Source organism: Oncorhynchus mykiss, chromosome 12 (assembly GCF_013265735.2).
Source record: "Oncorhynchus mykiss isolate Arlee chromosome 12, USDA_OmykA_1.1, whole genome shotgun sequence".
Lineage (NCBI taxonomy): Eukaryota > Metazoa > Chordata > Actinopteri > Salmoniformes > Salmonidae > Oncorhynchus > Oncorhynchus mykiss.
In genome coordinates this window covers 15578457-15598233 of record NC_048576.1, presented here as the reverse complement: position 1 = coordinate 15598233, position 19777 = coordinate 15578457, and the positions used below count along the sequence as shown (strand labels likewise).

The following is a 19777-nucleotide window of genomic DNA, read 5'->3' as shown; positions in this document are numbered from 1 at the left end:
GAACTAACCTGTGGTTTAATATTGTAATAGTTCGTGATAGTCTATATAATTTATTATAAACTGGGTGGATTGATTGGCGGAAAGCAGGTATGACAAAACATTTATTTTTTACTCTTCTCATTATGTTTAACCAGTTTATAATAGCAATAAGGAACTTTGGGTATTGCCAATATACCACAGCTAAGGGCTGTATCCAGGCGCTCTGCATTTCATCATGCATAAGAACAGCCCTTAGTGTGCCTTATTGCTTTAATATATAATAGAAGGGTTATAATAAGGAATAGTACGTCACCTCATTATTGGCTTTTTGAACAGCCAGATTGTGTATTTCAGTGCTTGACTTGGGCTGGAGATGTCCAGAACACCGTACCAGCACTTTACATTTTGGGAAATTGCATACCAAAGCAAGTAGCCTATCGCTGGCCCAGATTCACACACCAAGGCAAAACAAATAATCAAAGCAGAATGAAGGCGGAATCTTCATTTGATAACAATGGAGAGTGGGCATTCATTTTCTGATTCCTCTGTTCAAATGTATTTGCCGCTAGTCTGTGAATCAGTGAATGACAGTACACTGTTCGAGATTGCGCAGATTGAAAATGTGCCAACCTGAATGGCATGATGCGCTGTTCCAAATGGTCAAATCAGGTTTTGTAAGGTCGGAAAGTCATGGAAATTAGTTTCCTAATTGTTCATGTAATTCATGAAAGCACACTTGTAAATATGATCAATCAATAAAAAAAACTACACATCAGCCATTATCTGAATGACCCTTCAGTGCATATCTGTGGTGCTGCTTGTGTCCCAGTGCGAGTGGGCGGTTGCCCGAGGAGAGAGAAAACCACATTTTAGCAGCAGGTATAAAATAATGACAGACTAACTAGATAGCTATAGGTATGTTTTGAATTGGCTAACTAAGCATTAATTTCATTGTTGTCTTTCCACCAGCACTGCAGAGCCTAAATAAATCTTCACTGTTAGAAAACTGGGATTTCCCTCTATTAAACAGAAGCAATATAACTGCGAACATCATTACAAATATTCTAAGAATATCCTAATTGACAAATAACTTTCTGTGCATAGATCTCCACAACACATGAATAATTTTATAAAGACAAATGTATTTGGTTGTAATGTTGAAAAAGCCAAGCCTGCACACCCAGGAGCTCTCCAGATGGAGGGTTGACCACATGTTGACAACGTGACTAACAGTGCAGTTCTATGTGGGGGGCTAAGTGCCTTGATCAAGGGCACAATGGCAGGAGGTGGTAGGTCTACATGGGATTGGACACACCAGTTTTCCAGTGTCAGTAATGCTTACTTTTTCATGTAAGCTATATATAATATGAATATGAATGAAAATGTAGTTAAAAGTCATGGAGAAGTCAAGGAAAATATGTATTAACCGTTAACAGTGAATAATCAGAGGTATCTATAGCATAATGTCATTTGTGAATTTCAGTGAACATAGTCTAATGGATGACTTCGGAAAAGACAGCTCCTGCACTTCTTCCATCACAAGTCAAGCTCTGGTGTTAACACACACACACACGCGCGCGCACACACACACACACACACACACACACACACACACACACGCAGGTATGACGGTGGCAGGACATCGTGGCAACGACCTTTGTACCAAACAGGCAGCAGTCATGTGTGCTGTACTTTCAGACTCCTATCTCTTCCTGTTTAACTGGTGAGACCGAGACCAAGAACAGAGGTGAGTGACTAAACAAACAAACATGCGCCCGTCCAAAGAGGATCTCTTCAGAGGAAAAGTCTTCCAACTATGTAGAATTAAGTTTTGTCGTTTAACAACCAGTGTTTGCAACTATTTACTGTATACTTGAATTCCCTGCTCATATTTTAAAGTTCCACATCTCTATTGTGTAGTAGGAGACACTGGCTATTGTTCGATCTTCCTGTTTTTTTATATTTTTAAATTTTTGATTGCATTAGGTGAGGAGATGCTGTATTTATTTTCTATTGTTTGATTGAAATATCAAGTGCTTGTTATCCTTAGATAGTGTATTATATATATATATATATATATATATATATATATATATATATATATATATATATATATATATATATATATTATAATGAAGACAATAAGGCAGATACTGTACATGGAGAAGTATGGGAGATGAATGAGACTGTAGGTAGGTGTGTTTATTTAGGAGACACTGAAGCATTTTAAGGTGACCAGACATGATGTAGTTATAACTGAACATTTATAGTGGGTGGAACTAGCAAATGGTCGTAAAATTAGAACATTAGTGAAGGTGGTAGTTATACAGTTTAATGCTCATCATAAAGCACTGCTACGTATTTACAATATTTTCTGATCGATTTATTTAGATTAATCAAATAACATGGAATGGCTTCTAAAATACATCGATTGTCTTAAATAGTGAAAGCAAGGGATTCATTTTAATTATACTGTTTCCTTTCAACTCATTGTTTCTCTTTTAGCCCTGAGGGATAATAAAAACCTCTTTTAGCTGCGCAGTCGGGCTTACAACTCCTCTCAGTTGGCCTCTAATAATAACACACACACGCACGCACAACTGGTGAAGCAGGGGATTGCCTTTATTTGGTGCCAGCCTGGGTCATGTGACCACAAAATGGTGGAAGCTGTGAGCAGTTTGTAAGCTGAGCATCTCTACCAAGAGCCTGGGAGGAAAATAAAGACAAAAAGGGAGATACAGCTGAAATCCATGCTCTGAGACAGAGAAGGACAGAGATTCCTGTGCCCCAGTAGTGGTGAGTGGATGGGTTAAATGTGATGCAGAATAAAGAAAAAGGGAGAAGAGAGAGATGTATTTATTTTCTAGAGACAGGAAGAGAAGGAGAGGGAGGGGCTGCTGTCATCAGCACTGTGTTGCTGTGCTGCGGTGTGTGTATTAGGCGGTTCATCGCCGTCCATGGAGCAAAGCAGCTGATGCTGGTCTTGCTATACCAACCATATGTGTGTTTGTCTGTGTGTATGTGTGTGTGTGAATCAGCAGTATGTAATTCATATTTTCTGTTCGGAATTCAGCTATTCTAATCAGCATGTTTTTTGTTTGTTGCATTTGCCAATGCAATCAGATTTTATTTCTCCCGTCTGGAAGAGAAACTAGGATCAGTTCAGTATTTTCATGTGCGTGAGTGCACGTGAAGGTTGGTTCATTTGCATCTGTGCCTAATCTGTGCTCGAGTGAGCGTGTGGACATTTGAATCAGCAGAGAGACTGAAAAGAGGAGAGAGAGAAGAGAAGAGAACGGGAGGAGAGAGGGAGGAGAATGGGCTGCTGATGATGTAACAGCTTTACCCTACCTCCCCATCCCTCTCTCCGCCTCCTCCTGCAAGAAACGGATGGATGATTCACAGAGAAGGAGAGATCTGACGACCTTTACCCCAACCCTCCTCCCACTCCCCCCTCTTCACCCTCTCCCTCTCCCCTCTTCCTCCTCTCCTCTTCTCCCTCTCTTTCTCTCCTCTTCTCCCTCTCTTTCGCTACTCCCCTCCCTCTTCTCCCTCTCTTTCTCCTCTCCCCTCCCTCTTTTCCCTATCCCTATCCCCCTCTTCCTCCCACTCCCCTCTCTTCTCCCTCCCCCCGCTCCCCGTCTTCCCCCCCACTCCCCCCATCTCCTTCTCCCCCTCTTCCTCCACTCCCATTCCTGTTTTCTACTCCCCTCCCACCCCTCCCTCATCTCCCTCTCCCCCTCTTCCTCCACTCCCATTCCTCTTTTCTACTCCCCTCCCACCCCACTCTCCCCCGTTTCCTCCACTCCCCTCCCTAATCTCCCTCTCCCCTCTTCCTCCACTCTCCCCCTCTTCTTCCTATTCCCCTCTACTCCATCTCCCTCCCACTTCTCTTCCTCCACTCTACTCCCCTTCCTTTTCTGACCCTCATCCACCCTCCCTCTTCTCCCTCTCCCCATTTTCTCTCTCTCCCCTCTTCCTCCACTCTCCCCCTCTTCTTCCTCTTCCCCTCTACTCCCTCTCCCTCTCCCTCCCACTCCTCTTCCTCCACTCTAGTCCCCTTCCCTTTCTGACCCTCATCCACCCTCCCTCTTCTCCCTCTCCCCCTTTTCTCCCTCTCCCCCTCTCCCTCCTCTCGCCTCTAGTGGGGTAAATTCAAATCATCCCAGCAGCAATGATAGAGACACAATCCTTTAAGACAGTGTGCCTGTAGGATATGTGACTATGTGACTGTGTGTACTACAGTATTGCCAACTGAGCTCACTCACTGTGTGTGTATGAGCAAACACAAAACACAGTCAAGCTCTCACTGGTACGCAGTATCAATAGTCTTAGTATAGGGACTATTGTGGATGATGTCTTAGTATAGGGACTATTGTGGATGATGTCTTAGGATATGGACTATTGTGGATGATGTCTTAGGATAGGGACTATTGTGGATGATGTCTTAGGATAGGGACTATTGTGGATGATGTCTTAGGATAGGGACTATTGTGGATGATGTCTAAGTATAGGGACTATTGTGGATGATGTGTTAGGATATGGACTATTGTGGATGATGTCTTAGGATAGGGACTATTGTGGATGATGTCTTAGGATAGGCACTATTGTGGATGATGTCTTAGGATAGGGACTATTGTGGATGATGTCTTAGGATAGGGACTATTGTTGATGATTTCTTAGGATAGGGACTATTGTGGATGACGTCTTAGTATTTGTATTTATCATGGATCCACATTAGCTGCTGCCAAGGCAGTCCCCACATACATTCACAGATTTTACAACACACTGTGTGCCCTCAGGCCCATACTCCACCACTACCACATATCTACAGTATAAAAATCCATGTGTACGTGTGTGTATAGTGCATATTTTATTGTGTGTGTCTGTGTATGCATGTGTCTGTGTCTGTGCATATGTTTGATGTCTTAGTATAGGGACTATTGTGGATGATTTCGTAGTATAGGGACTATTTTGGATGATGGATGATGCTTCTCCCCAGCAATGTAGAGGTTGAAGGACCACAGTAGAGGGTTTGGGACCTTGTAACCAGTCTGTTGAAGTGAACAATCTATTCTCTCTTTGTGGTGCAAGAAATGAAAGCCCTGTTGTTTAGATAACGACACACACACACACACACACACACACACACACACACACACACACACACACACACACACACACACACACACACACACACACACACACACACACACACACACACACACACACAGTTGAACCAGAGGAGTTAGCTCCTCCCACCAGCCTTCTCTGACATGGACAAACTCACACATGTGCACGCACGCACACACACTCTTTATTGAGTCTGTATTCAGTATGTCATTGGTCTCTGTGTCCTCTTCAGGTCCCACTGGGTGATGAGGGCATGGACCTGGCATCTCACAGTAAGATGAGCTCAGAGGTGGCCGAGGGCAGACCAGGTGAGCCTCAGTTAGACACTGGCAACTCTGTGTGTGATAGGTTATTATTCCATCATTACTCTTTGGCTACCTGCAGGACTGAGCTGTCAGTTGACTTAATTAGGCACACTCTCACAGTTACATACAGCAGCATGATGAGGCTAGTTACTCATACAGACACATTAACTCATTCCTAATGCACATTTACTGCTATATCATTTAAAAGTCCAAATGTTCTTTAGCACAGAAGACAACCAGACAAAATGCCATAACACACGACTCCACAAGAGATAAGGAGTGATGAAGAGAGACAGATGGATCATTCTAACATGTACAGTGACTCTTCCCCCTCTCTCCCTGTAGCCCCTCCCAACTCGCTGCCCCTGCAGGGCACGCCGGGTGGCCCCTCCCAAAGGAAGAAGCTCTCCGCCCCGCGTATCAGCCTTTCACTGGACCAGAGTGAAGACGACGCCCTAGAGACACCCGATGACCTGGACATTAACGTGGACGACCTGGATACGCCTGACGACACAGACTATCTGGACTACACCGACAATGAGCTGGACTGGGAGGGTGAGTCAGTCTAGGAGTACGTCCCAAATGGCACTCTTAAGTACACTTTACAGTATAGGTCCATTTCAGACAGACTAATATACCAAACAAGATATTTCACCACTTGGGAAGCTGTATCAATGAAAATTAAAATGTTATTCCGTATACCTAATTTCTCTGTAATAAAATGTTTGTTGTTGGATTTATAGTATGTCTGTGTTTTCTACTAGCTGTGTTTCTGTTTTTTTCCCCAAACCAGAACCCCCGACAGCCAATCGCAACACATCAAAAGAGCCGTGCGAGCCGATTCCTACGTGCAGTGCAGCGGAGGAGCGTCAGGATGCGAAGCTGTGGAGGGCCGTGGTCATCGGAGAGCAGGAACACCGCATTAACATGAAGATCATCGAGCCCTACCAGAGAGTTATATCACATGGAGGTACAGGAAAGTTCTGATTGTTGTTTGGTGTTTTTTTACCTTCTTTTTTTATATACCTAATTTGACCTCCTTTCTCTTGATGGGGTCTCCCATACAAAACAGATTTTAATTTCATGGAATGTAATGGGACTTAATTACAGGTAACAAAATGTAATATTCAGACATACACTGACATACCGATGGCAGATGACAGAGAGAAATACAAACAAACTGAGAAACAAAACAGCCAAACACCTCACCCAACAACACCCTACCCTACCCCACCCCACCCAACCCAGACCCAACCCACGATCTAGCCTCTGAGACAGGGTACTCTTGTAAACTGTTGTAGTGTGGGCAATATTTTAATATTTATTTTGAAGTGTTGTTTTTCCTTCATCAGGGTACTATGGAAACGGAGTGAACGCCATAATAGTGTTTGCAGCGTGTTTCCTTCCAGACAGTGACAGTGAGGACTACCATGAAGTCATGGAGAATCTCTTCCTGTAAGTTGCACCTATCCTCACTCTCATTAGTACTGACTTAGGCAACTTTTAAAGGTGATGCACGTGGAGATCATATTCACTATAAATGCTGAATATTTATGCTCAATCTGAAATTACCTTTAAATGTCAAGCAAGCTATTACTCAGATCTTGTGTGGATCGGAATGTTTCCCGACCTTACTCCCCTATCCCTGGTTCGAAACGTAGACCTGTGACCTAACAATACACACATTATTTGTAGATGTTTTGATGGATATACTGATAACTAATTGCGTTTTATGGTTAAGTTCTTGTCTGTCTTTATTTCCAAGAAAAATAACTTGAAGAGCAATGTTGTAAATATTCTGCATGTACCTTCCAATCGTTCACTGTCATACTCCTCTCTTGTTCTTCATTTCAGTGATATTTCAGATGTTTTAAATCATACACTAGAATCTAGTGATTAGATTGATTTACATTTTACATTTTGTCATTTATCAGATGCTCTTATCCACAGCGACTTACAATTAGTGCATTCATTTTAAGATAGCTAGGTGAGGCAAACTCATATCACAGTGGTAGTAAGTACATTTTCCCTCAATAAAGTAGTTATCAGCGAAGTCAGTGATAGTAGTTTGATGTGTACTTGCCCTGCTATTTGCCCTGCCGGCAGGTATGTGATCAGCACGTTGGAGCTGATGGTGGCAGAGGACTATATGATTGTCTATTTGAACGGAGCCACGCCCCACAGGAGGATGCCTGGAATGGGCTGGCTCAAGAAGTGCTACCAGATGATTGACAGGAGGTAGATTGCTTTTTACAATGTTTGATTCATGGATGAGTAGATGGATGGATTAATTATATTTGTAGTATGAAAAAGTGCAAGGGGATAGAGTCAGGACCACGGGATAAAATGTGATAGGATTAACATGTATTTACAGTTGAAGTCGGAAGTTTACATACACTTAGGTTGGAGTCATTAAAACTAGTTTTTCAACTACTCCAAAAATTTCTTGTTAACAAACTATAGTTTTGGCAAGTTGGTTACGACATCTACTTTGTGCATGACACAATTCATTTTTCCAACAATTGTTTCAGACAGATTATTTCACTTATAATTCACTGTATGACAATTCCAGTGGGTCAGAAGTTTACATACACTAAATTGACTGTGCCTTTAATCAGCTTGGAAAATTCCAGAAAGTGATTTCATGGCTTTAGAAGCTTCTGATAGGCTAATTGACATAATTTGAGTCAATTGGAGGTGTACCTGTGGATGTATTTCAAGGTCTACCTTCAAACTCAGTGCCTCTTTTCTTGACATCAGGGGTGAATCAAAAGAAATCAGCCAAGACCTCAGAAAAAACATTGTAGACCTCCACAAGTCTGTTTGATCCTTGGGAGCAATTTCCAAATGCCTGAAGGTACACGTTCATCTGTACAAACAATAGTACGCAAGTATAAACACCATGGGACCGCGCAGCTGTCATACCGCTCAGGAAGGAGACACGTTCTATCTCCTAGAGATGAACATACTTTGGTGCAAAAAGTGCAAATCAAACCCCAGAACAACAACAAATGACCTTCTGAAGATGCTGGAGGAAACAGGCAAAAGTATATATCCACAGTAAAACGTGTCCTGTTTCGACATAACCTGAAACGCTGCTCAGCAAGGAAGAGCCACTGCTCCAAAACCACCATAAAAAAGCCAGACTACTGTTTGCAACTGCACATGGGGACAAAGATTGTACTTTTTAGAGAAATGTCTTCTGGTCAGATGAAACAAAAATAGAACTGTTTGGCCATAATGACCATCGTTATATTTGGAGGGAAAAGGGGGAGGCTTGCAAGCCGAAGAACACCATCCCAACCGTGAAGCACGGGGGTGGCAGCATCATGTTGTGGGAGTGCTTTGCTGCAGTAGTCCCTACTTCACAAAATAGATGGTGCACTTCACAAAATAGATGGCATCATGAGGGCGGAAAATTATGTGGACATATTGAAGCAACATCTCAAGACATCAGTCAGGAAGTTAAAGCTTGGTCGCAAATGGGTCTTCCAAATGGACAATGACCCCAAGCATACTTCCAAAGTTATGGCAAAATGGCTTAAGGACAAGTCAAGGTATTGGAGTGGCCATCACAAATCCCTGACCTCAATCCTATAGAAAATGTGTGGGCAGATCTGAAAAAGCGTGTGTGAGCAAGGTGGCCTACAAACCTAACTCAGTTACACCAGCTCTTTCAGGAGGAATGGGCCAAAATTCACCCAACATATTGTGGGTGTCACGGCTGATTTCCTCCTCTTCGGCTCCACAGCATAACACGGTGTCTGCCCGGTCCCTCTCGCTCTCCGGTAAGCACAGGAAGTTGGCACAGGTCTCCTACCTGGCTTCGCCATACTCCCTGTGTGCCCCCCTAAGACATTTTTGGGGCTGACTCTTGGGCTTCCATCCACGCCGCCGTGCTGCCTCCTCATACCAGCGCCTCTCCACCTTCGCTGCCTCCAGCTCCGCTTTGGGGCGCCGATATTCCCCTGGCTGTGCCCAGGGTCCTTTTCCGTCCAGTATCTCCTCCCAAGTCCAATAGTCCTGATTGCGCTGCTCCTCCTGCCGCTGCCTGTCACCACGCTGCTTGGTCCTGTTTTGGTGGGTAATTGTGAAACGGCTGATTTCCTCCTCTTCGTCTGAAGAAACCAAAACAGTACTGTGTGGTGAACAGACACGGAAACAATCACCCACAAAGTACCACAGAATATGGCTGCCTAAATATGGTTCCCAATCAGAGACAAAGATAGACAGCTGCCTCTAATTGAGAACCAATCCAGGCAACCATAAACAGACAATATACCTAGAAAGGAAACAGCCCCATAAACATATAAAACCCCTAGACAAGAAAAAAGTGTGGGTGTGACACACTGGGAAGTTTGGGAAGTTTGTGGAAGGCTACCTGAAACGTTTGACCCAAGTTAAACAATTTGAAGCCAATGCTATCAAATACTAATTGAGTGTATGTAAACTTCTGACCCACTGGGAATGTGATGAAAGAAATCAAAGCTGAAATAAATAAATATATCTACTATTATTCTGACATTTCACATTCTTAAAATGAAGTGGTGACCTAACTGACCTAAGACAGGGAATTATTACTAGGATTAAATGTCAGGAATTGTGAAAAACTGTATTTTTCACAATTCCTGACGGAGTTTAAATGTATTTGACTAAGGTGTATGTAAATTTAGACTTCAACTGTATTACCCCATGTGTTCAACAGTAATAACATTGTATCATGCCACCACACACAAACACTCAATATGATAATTTTTATGAATGTTTGGTTACAGGCTCAGGAAGAATTTGAAATCCTTCATCATTGTCCACCCGTCCTGGTTTATACGGACCATCCTAGCCATCACCAGGCCCTTCATAAGGTAAACACATGTAGACAGTGCCTTCAGAAATGATTCACACCCCATGACGTTTTGTTGTGACAAAGTGGTAGTAAAACTGATTTGTCCTTTTTTTGGTCAACAAGCTACACAAAATACTCTAATGTCAAAGTACAAGAAAAGTCTAACATTTGTAAAAAAAAAAAAAAAAAAAGAGGGAAAAAAAGAAAAAAAGAAAAGGAAAACTAGAATATCTTGATATATTAAATCACTTTTGACAGTGATTATAGTTGTGAGTCTTTCAGGATGTCTCTAAGAGCTTTCCACACATAGATTGTGCAACATTTGCCCATTATTCTTTTTTACAATTCTTCAAGCTCTGTCAAATTGGTTGTTGATCATTGCTAGATAACCATTTTCAGGTCTTACCATAGATTTTCAAACAGTTTTAAGTCAAAACTGTAACCAGGACACTCAAGAACATTCACTGTCTTCTAGGTAAAAACCTCCCGTGTAGATTTGGCCTTGTGTTTTAGTTATTGACCTGCTGAAAGGTGAATTCATCTCCCAGTGTCTGGTGGAAGGTTTTCCTCATGGATTCGCACCATTACGTTTATTTTTATCCTGAACAATCACAAGCATCCATGTCTTTGTCTTGTTCCCGTGTCTTATCCCGTTTAAATAGCCAGTCTTTTTCGTATGTATCTTAATCTCACTTTCTATCTACGACCTACATATATTTTCCTGCAACCCACCTCATCCAATGTAGTACCGATCTGCTATTTTTATTTCTTATAACTGGAACTTCCATCGGGAGCTAGCCAGCTAACTAGCTACTAGTCTTTGTTAGCCACGGCTAGCAGTCTTCACCTTTTTCCCGGTCATCAGCCAGCTTTAGCTCGGACAACACCAGCCAATCTGCACAGCGCGATATCAACAAAGAGCATATCAGACTGTTTCTCTCTACCATATCACCAGATTCCTGCCGCTCTGGATCATTACACCGGATCATCGCAGCTAGCTAGCTGCAAACAACTGGCTATTGTTAGCTAACGCCTCTGTCCTGAAGCAGCAGCAGCTAGCCTTGAGCTAGCCTCGAGCTAGGCTGCTCGACCAGCTAATTCTAGGGCTACAATACCTCCTTTGCCAATTGGCCTGGTCCCTTTATTTTTGACAAGGAGCCCCTCCAATCCATCACGAATGGACTGCCGACGTGATCGCCCGATGTGGTCTCAACAGGCTATTCTGTTACGATGTCGCCAAAGAACCATCTACTAGCCCCGGCCCACTAGCTTTTCTGAACGCTGTGTCCCCTGCTCGCCTAGCGTAGTAGTGACTAGCAAACCTCACCCTGATTCACCTATTGCTGCTCTTTTGACCCTATGATCACTCGGCTACACAGCTGATGCCCCCTGGACTGCTTCAATAACACGGTACCTCATTTGTTTATCTGTCAGCCCCAGCCTCGAACTCAGGTCCTGTATGTACCTAACTGACCTGCTCTGCCCATTCATCACCATTTACTCATTGTTGTCTTAGCTCTCCTGATCAACACCTGTGATTGCTTTATGCCGCTCTCTAATGTCAATATGTCTAGTCTACTGCTGTCTTGGCTATTTCTTATTGTTTTATTTCACAGTAGAGCCCTCAGTTCGGCTCAAAATGCCTTATATATTTTGTCCCACACACACAAAAAATCCTTACCTGGCTTAACTGGTGCCTCCAGAGACAAAACCTCTCTCATTGTCACTCAACGCCTAGGTTTATCTCCACTGTACTCACATCCTAACATACATACTGTACATTATGCCTTGAATCTATTCTTCCACGCCTATAAATCTGCTGCTTTTGTTCTCTGTCCCCAACGCACTAGACGACCAGTTCTTATAGCCTTTAGCCGTACCCTTATCCTACTCCTCCTCTGTTCCTCTGGTGATGTAGAGGTTAACCCAGGCCCTGTAGCCCCCAGTTCCACTCCTATTCCCCAGGCGCTATCATTTGTTGACTTCTGTAAACGTAAAAGCCTTGGTTTCATGCATGTCAACATCAGAAGCCTTCTCCCTAAGTTTGTTTTATTCACTGCTTTAGCACACTCAGCCAACCCTGATGTCCTAGCCGTGTCTGAATCCTGGCTTAGGAAGGCCACCAAAAAGTCTGAAATTTCCATCCCCAACTACAACATTTTCCACCAAGATAGAACGGCAAATGGGGTGGAGATGCAATCTACTGCAGAGATATCCTGCAGAGTTCTGGCATGCTATCCAGGTCTATGCCCAAACAATTCGAGCTTCTACTTTTAAAAATCCACCTTTCCAGAAATAAGTCTCCACTGTTGGCGCTTGTTATAGACCCCCTCAGCCCCCAGCTGTGCCCTGGACACTATATGTGAATTAATTGCTCCCCATTTATCTTCAGAGTTTGTACTATTAGGTGACCTAAACTGGGATATGCTTAACACCCCGGTCGTCCTACAATCTAAGCTAGATGCCCTCAATCTCACAAAAACTATCATGGAACCTACCAGGTGCAACCCCAAATCCATAAACACGGGCACCCTCATACATATCATCCTGACCAACCTGCCCTCTAAATACACCTCTGCTGTCTTCAACCAGGATCCCAGCGACCACTGCCTCATTGCCGGCATCCGTAATGGTTCCATAGTCAAAAGACCACCCTTCATCACTGTCAAACGCTCTCTTTAACAATTCAGCGAGCAGGCCTTTCTAATCGACCTGGCCTGGGGATCCTGGAAGAAAATTGACCTCATTCCGTCAGTAGAGGATGCCTGGTTATTCTTTAAAAGTGTTTTCCTCACCATCTTAAATAAGCATGCCCCATTCAAAAATGTAGAACTAAGAACAGATATAGCCCTTGGTTCGCTCCAGACATGACTGCCCTTGACCAGCACAAAAACATCCTGTGGCGTACTGTATTAGCATTGAATAGCCCCCGCGAAATGCAACTTTTCAGGGAAGTTAGGAACCAATATACACAGGCAGGTAGGAAAGCAAGGGCTAGATTTTTCAAATAGAAATTTGCATCCTGTAGCATAAACTCCAAAAAGTTTTTGGACACCGTAAAGTCCATGGAGAATAAGAGCACCTCCTCCTATCTGACCACTGCACTCATGCTAGGAAACACTGTCACCACCGATAAATCTATGATAATCGAGAATTTCAATAAGCCGTGCTTTCCATCTGGCTACCCTTACCCAGGTCAATTGCTCTGCACCCCCCACAGAAACTTGCACAAGCCTCCCCATTTCTCCTTCACATAAATCTAGATAGCTGATGTTCTGAAAGAGCTGCAAAATCTGGACCCCTACAAATCAGCTGGGCTAGTCAATCTGGACCATCTCTTTCTTAAATTATCTACCGCAATTGTTGCAACCCCTATTACTAACCTGTTCAACCTCTATTTAGTATCGTCTAAGATCCCTAAAGATTGGAAAGCGGCCGCGGTGGGGATGATCTATCCTACCCTGCCTTTCTAAAGTCTTCGAAAGCCAAGTAAACAAACAGATTACCGACCATTTCGAATCCCACCGTACCTTCTCCGCTATGGAATCTGGTTTCCGAGATGGTCACGGGTGCACCTCAGCCACGCTCAAGGTCCTAAACGATATCATAACCGCCATTGATAAAAGACAATACTGTGCAGCCGTCTTCATCGACCTGGCCAAGGCTTTCGACTCTGTCAATCACCGCATTCTTATCGGCAGACTCAACAGCCTTGGTTTCTCAAATCAGAGGGCCTGTTGTCCGGACCTCTTGCAGTCTCTACAAGGTTCAATTCCCGGGCCGACTCTTTTCTCTGTATACATCAGTGATGTCTCTCTTGCTGCTGGTGATTCTCTGATCCACCTCTACGCAGACGACACCATTCTGTATACTTCTGGCCCTTCTTTGGACACTGTGTTAACAAACCTCCAGACAAGTTTCAATGCCATACAACACTCCTTCCGTGGCCTCCAACTGCTCTTAAATGCAAGTAAAACTAAATGCATGCTCTTCAACCGATCACTGCCCTCACCCTCCCGCCCGTCTAGCATCACTACTCTGGACGGTTCTGACTTAGAATATGTGGACATCTACAAATACCTAGGTGTCTGGTTAGACCGTAAACTCTCCTTCCAGACTCACATTAAGCATCTCCAATCCAAAATGAAATCTAGAATCAGCTTCCTATTTCGCAACAAAGCTTCCTTCACTCATGCTGCCAAACATACCCTCGTGAAACTGACTATCCTACCGATCCTTGACTTTGGTGATGTCATTTACAAAATAGCCTCCAACACTCTACTCAGCTAATTGGATGCAGTCTATCACAGTGCCATCTGTTTTGTTACCAAAGCCCCATATACGACCTGTATGCTCTTGTTGGCTGGCCCTCGCTTCATATTCGTTGCCAAACCTACTGGCTCCAGGTCATTTATAAGCCTTTGCTAGGTTTAGCCCTGCTTTATCTCAGCTCACTGGTCACCATAGCAGCACCCACCCGTAGCACGCGCTCCAGCAGGTATATTTCACTGGTCATCCCCAAAGCCAACTCCTGCTTTGGCCGCCTTTCCTTCCAGTTCTCTGCTGCCAATGACTGGAACGAATTGCAAATATCACTGAAGCTGGATTCTTATATCTCCCTCACTAGCTTTAAGCATCAGCTGTCAGAGCAGCAAACCGATCATTGCACCTGTACACAGCCCATCTGTAAATAGCCCACCCAGCTACCTCATCCCTACATTGTTATTTATTTTTTGCTCTTTTGCACCCCAGTATCTCTACTTGCACATTCATCTTCTGCACATCTATCACTCCAGTGTTTAATTGCTAAATTGTTATTATTTCGCCACCATGGCCTATTTATTGCCTTACCTCCCAAATCTTACTACATTTGCACACACTGTATATAGACTTTTCTATTGTGTTATTGACTGTACGTTTGTTAATCCCATGTGTAACTCTGTGTTTGTGTCGCAATGCTTTGCTTTATTTTGGCCAGGTCACAGTTGAAAATGAGAACTTGTTCTCAACTGGCCTAACTGGTTAAATAAAGGTGAAATAAGAAAATACTTTTAAAAAGCATACCCATAACATGATGCAACAACCACTGTGCTTGAAAATATGGAGAGTAGTACTCAGTCATGTGTTGTATTGGATTTGCTCCAAACATGGCACTTTGTATTCAAGGCAAAAAGTGAATTTCTTTGCCAAATGTTTTGCAGTATTACTTTAGTGGTTTCCTTTCTCCCCAGCAACTGAGTTAGGAAGGATGTCTGTATCTTTGTATTGACTGGGTGCATTGATACACCAACCAAATTGTAATTAATAACTTCACCATGCTCAAAGGGATATTCAATGTCTGCTTTTTTTACCCATCTACCAATAGGTGCCTTCTTTGCGGCGAGACATTGGAAAACCTAACTGGCCTTTGTGGTTGAATCTGTGTTTGAAATTCAATGCTCAACTAAGGGACCTTACAGTTAATTGCATGTGTGGGTTACAGAGATGAGGAAGTCATTCAAAAATCATGTTAAAAACTAACATTGTACACAAAGTGAGTCTATGCAAACTATTATGTGACATGTCAAGCAAATGTTTACTCCTGAACTTATTTAGGCTTGCCATAACAAAGGGGTAGAATACTTGACTCAAGACATTTCAGCTTTTCATATTTAATTAATAAAATAAAAAAAATTCAAACAACATAATTCCACTTTGACATTATGGGGTATTTTGTGTAGGCCAGTGACAAAATATCTCAATTTAATCTATTTTAAAATTCTTGCTGTAACACAACAAAATGTGGAGAATGTCAAGGGGTGTGAATACTTCATGAAAGCATGGTATACACTAAATGTACAAAACACCTACTCTTACATGACATAGCCTGAACAGGTGAATGCTATGATCCCTTGTTGATGTCACTTTAAATCAGTGTAGATGAAGGGACGGTAGACAGGTTAAAGAAGGATTTTTATGCCTTGAGACAATTGAGACATGGATTGTGTATGTGTGCCAGTCAGAGGGTGAATGGGCAAGACAAAATATGTTAGTGCCTTTGAATGGGGTATGGTCGTAGGTGCCAGGTGCACTGGCTTGTGTCAAGAACTGCAACGCTGCTGGGTTTTTCACCCTTAACAGTTTCCTGTGTGTATCAATGGTCCGCCACCCAAAGGACATCCAGCCAACTTGACACAACTGTGGGAAGCATTGGGTTCAACATGGGCCAGCATCCCTGTGGAACACTTTTGACATCTTGTAGAGTCCATGACCAGATAAATTGAGGCTGTTTTGATGACAAAAGGGGGTGCAACTCAATATTAGTAAGGTGTTCCTAATGTTTTGTACACTCAGTGTACATTTCTCTTTTCAAATTAAATAATCTGGTAGATAAAGATAGCAGGAGTGTGTTTGTGTGTTTTGTCACAGCACCAAGTTCAGCAATAAGATAAAGTACGTGAACAGTCTGGCTGAGCTGCAGGAACTCATCCCCATGGAGTATGTCCACATCCCAGAGTGCATCATTAGGTGAGCCCAGTCTACACATCTCTCTCTCCCTTCTTCTCCTCTCCTCCTCTTCACTGTAACTGACTATCTTCCGTTGTCAACTCTCACCCCTTAGCCTTGACGAGGAGCTGAAGGAAGCGGCGCTGAGCTCGACGTAAGCATTGACTCCCTTCCCTTATTATTACGGCTGTAGAAACAGAAACTATGTACCCCCTCATGTCTGTTCTCTCTTAACTAGACTCCCATCTATCACATGATCCTGTTTAAGATCAGAAAGGCTTCTAGGTTGGTTCAGCCTTCTCACTTGTGTGTTTGTTCTGACTACTTTCATACACTGTTGTAATATGGAAATGTGATAACTGTATCCCGCAAGGTATTTGTCTTCCATGTATTACCATAATCTATGGCTTATTGATGATTAATTATGGTGATATATCACAGATGGTGAATAAGATGAGTCTGAGAAAGAGATGTAGAATTCCAATGAGAAACATACTCGTGTGACTATGTTTGGTTCAGCCTCCCCCACAAGGAATATCATTGATTAAATATGGTCCACAGAATGTAGCCCTTGATATATTTACCACTGCACCCCAGAATCCCTTCTGACTTGTTTTCCTTTTTCTTCGGTAGTGTGAGCAGCTTCCTCCAGGGACCTGAGCCGACGTCTGGGAGACCAGAGTCAGTAAGACCACTAAAGCTACTTGTTTAAGTGCAGTCTGAAGAGAGATGGCCTTGTCTGGCTTGTCTGTCTTTCATATAAACACTAAGGTTGCGTCCCAAAATGGCACCCTATTCCCTTTAGGGCCCTGGTCAAAAGCAGTGCACTATATTAGGGAATAGTTTGCTATTTGGGATGCTACCTCTAACATTACTGCTTGTTTCATTGGCTTCTCTTCCTCTGCAGAGCCGATAAAACCAACACGAACAGCTCCTAGACAAAGTGGTGTTCAACACCACTGCAAATGGATGGTTGTGGCTTCGCTTCAAAATGGAATTTCACATTGTTTTAGAACTCCTGAATGTTTCGTACACTAGAAACAGTAAGACTGATGTACTATTCCTGTGTGTTTGTCAGACACGGAGACGACTATGAAAACAGTCCATAATCCCTGTTAGCACTCAGACGCAGTATCCTATAACATCACCATAACATTAATCTACAACACCATTGACAGACTTTAGATTAGCACCAGGGGTTTCTTAATCCTGGTCTTTGGGACCCACAGGGGTGCACTGTTTTGTTTCTTCCCAGCACTAACACCTGATAGCACACATAGGTCTTGATGATTAGTTGAATAATCAGGTGTGTGTGCTGGGTTGTAACAGAATTTGCACACAAGTGGGTTGCCCAGGATCAGTACTAAGATGCTTGACACTGTAAATCCACATACATGATAGTTTGTTAAGGACAGAATAACAAATGGTCTCTCACAGTACAGTACATACTTCCATTCTTAGCATCGAAGTTAATGTTGTACTTTGGTAATAATGCATGAGCAGCAGTGAAGCAATAATGTCTCATCCTTTAAAGGTAGACTCAGTGGACTGATGTGGCCACGAGCAGCACTGCAGATATTGAAAGGAGCGAGATGCAAGACTTGACTTTCACAGTATCTGTGCAGGTGCACGCTTCACGGTGTCCACAGCATGGTAGCCACAGCCACAGGACCAAAACAGCGGGGAAGTTTGAGTTTCATGCTTCATTGCTCTTAGTTCTTGCGGAAATTGACCCACTATGATGTTGACTTTCTGCATCTAAATCACATCGCTGAGTCTACCTTTAATGTTAGTCCATCTGGGATTTAGACAAGTCATTATGTCCTTGAGACAACAGCACATCAACGATGGTATGTCAAAATCAATCTGACATATCGATGGCATGATAAAACCTAGTCCCCTTAGGAAATGACCAAGTTACACGTCTCAATCTTTTTTGTTGTTGATCTTATTACTCTGGATCTTGATGAAAGTGTTTTACCACTAAAATCTCTAGATGTTTTCACGTTGAATTAATCTGAAATACAGAGGATGCCGTGTGTAACCATAGAAATATATTTCTGTGTGTAACCATGTGGTAATGTGTGAAAACAAGCTGTCAGTAAATTGTGAGAGCATGTCCTTTCAGATACCTGTCCTATAAGTCGAGTGTGCCGTGTGTGTGTGTGTTGTGTCTGTGTGTTTCCGTCAGACTTTCTACATATTCACCGTCTAGGGCTCTTGCTGCACCAAACAGGATATGACCTCAGAGTGGGACAGAGAGAGCAGCATGGGTCTCTGTAAATCACAATTTCGCATCCCACGTGTGGGTGTATGCGTGTGTGTCAATGCATGTTTCCTCAGAATGATGGCCTTCAACAGTGTGTGTAATATGATGGAACACGAAATCAATAAATTGTTTTACGCTGAGCAATTCTGTGTTTTTCCTCACGTGCCATCTATGCCAATGTCAGTTGTATTAATTTGTGAATTAAATGGCCAGTGATGAATTTGCATCCTTATTAGCCATACTTGAAGGTCATTTACCTTCCTATCACACCACCAGGGTGATATTAAGGGCTGGATTTAATGTGTATCGCAGAAGTATTGTGGGAAAATTTGTGACTGAAATTTAAAAGGCAATGTTCCTGCGTTTGCGGAGACTGCATTCACAGTAAAAGCTGAATATGTCGGCTCAATCTAAAATTACCTTTACATTTTAACACAAATCTTCCACGATACAGATTGAATCCAGCCCTTAGCGTTTCTTATTGTATAAGTCCAGGTAGCTCCTCCCTGATTGTCTATTCTTCCATTTGGTGCCAACTGTATACAGGTTGGCAGGTAGCCTAGTGGTTAGAGCGTTGAGCCAGTAAACGAAAGGTTACTAGATCGAGTCCCTGAGCAGACAAGGTAAAATATTTATTTTTTTGTTCTACCCCTGAACAAGGCACCCACTGTTCCCCGGTAGGCTGTCATTGTAAATAAGAATGTTTTCTTGACTTACCTAGTTAAATAACAATGATAGTGACACATGGCTTGTATCACAACA

At 42.9% G+C, this 19777-nt stretch overlaps 1 protein-coding gene across 4 annotated transcripts; it reads left to right on the top strand.

The window, feature by feature from the left end:
• The first annotated feature begins 1630 nt into the window (after positions 1-1630).
• prune2 (prune homolog 2 with BCH domain) lies at positions 1631-19159 on the top strand. 4 transcript variants are annotated; one of them, XM_036937010.1, is made up of 11 exons: positions 1631-1726; positions 5345-5420; positions 5763-5972; positions 6211-6387; positions 6770-6872; positions 7524-7655; positions 10193-10279; positions 16669-16767; positions 16862-16900; positions 17380-17427; positions 17654-19159. In XM_036937010.1, the coding sequence occupies exons 2-11, from the start codon at positions 5366-5368 to the stop codon at positions 17682-17684; spliced, it is 981 nt and encodes a 326-aa protein (XP_036792905.1). In that variant the 5' UTR covers positions 1631-1726; positions 5345-5365; the 3' UTR covers positions 17685-19159. The 4 variants fall into 4 exon arrangements, with proteins under 4 accessions (XP_036792905.1, XP_036792906.1, XP_036792904.1 ...); XM_036937011.1 differs by lacking the exon at positions 1631-1726 and adding an exon at positions 1754-1965; XM_036937009.1 differs by lacking the exon at positions 1631-1726 and adding an exon at positions 2597-2775.
• The last annotated feature ends 618 nt before the right edge of the window (positions 19160-19777 follow it).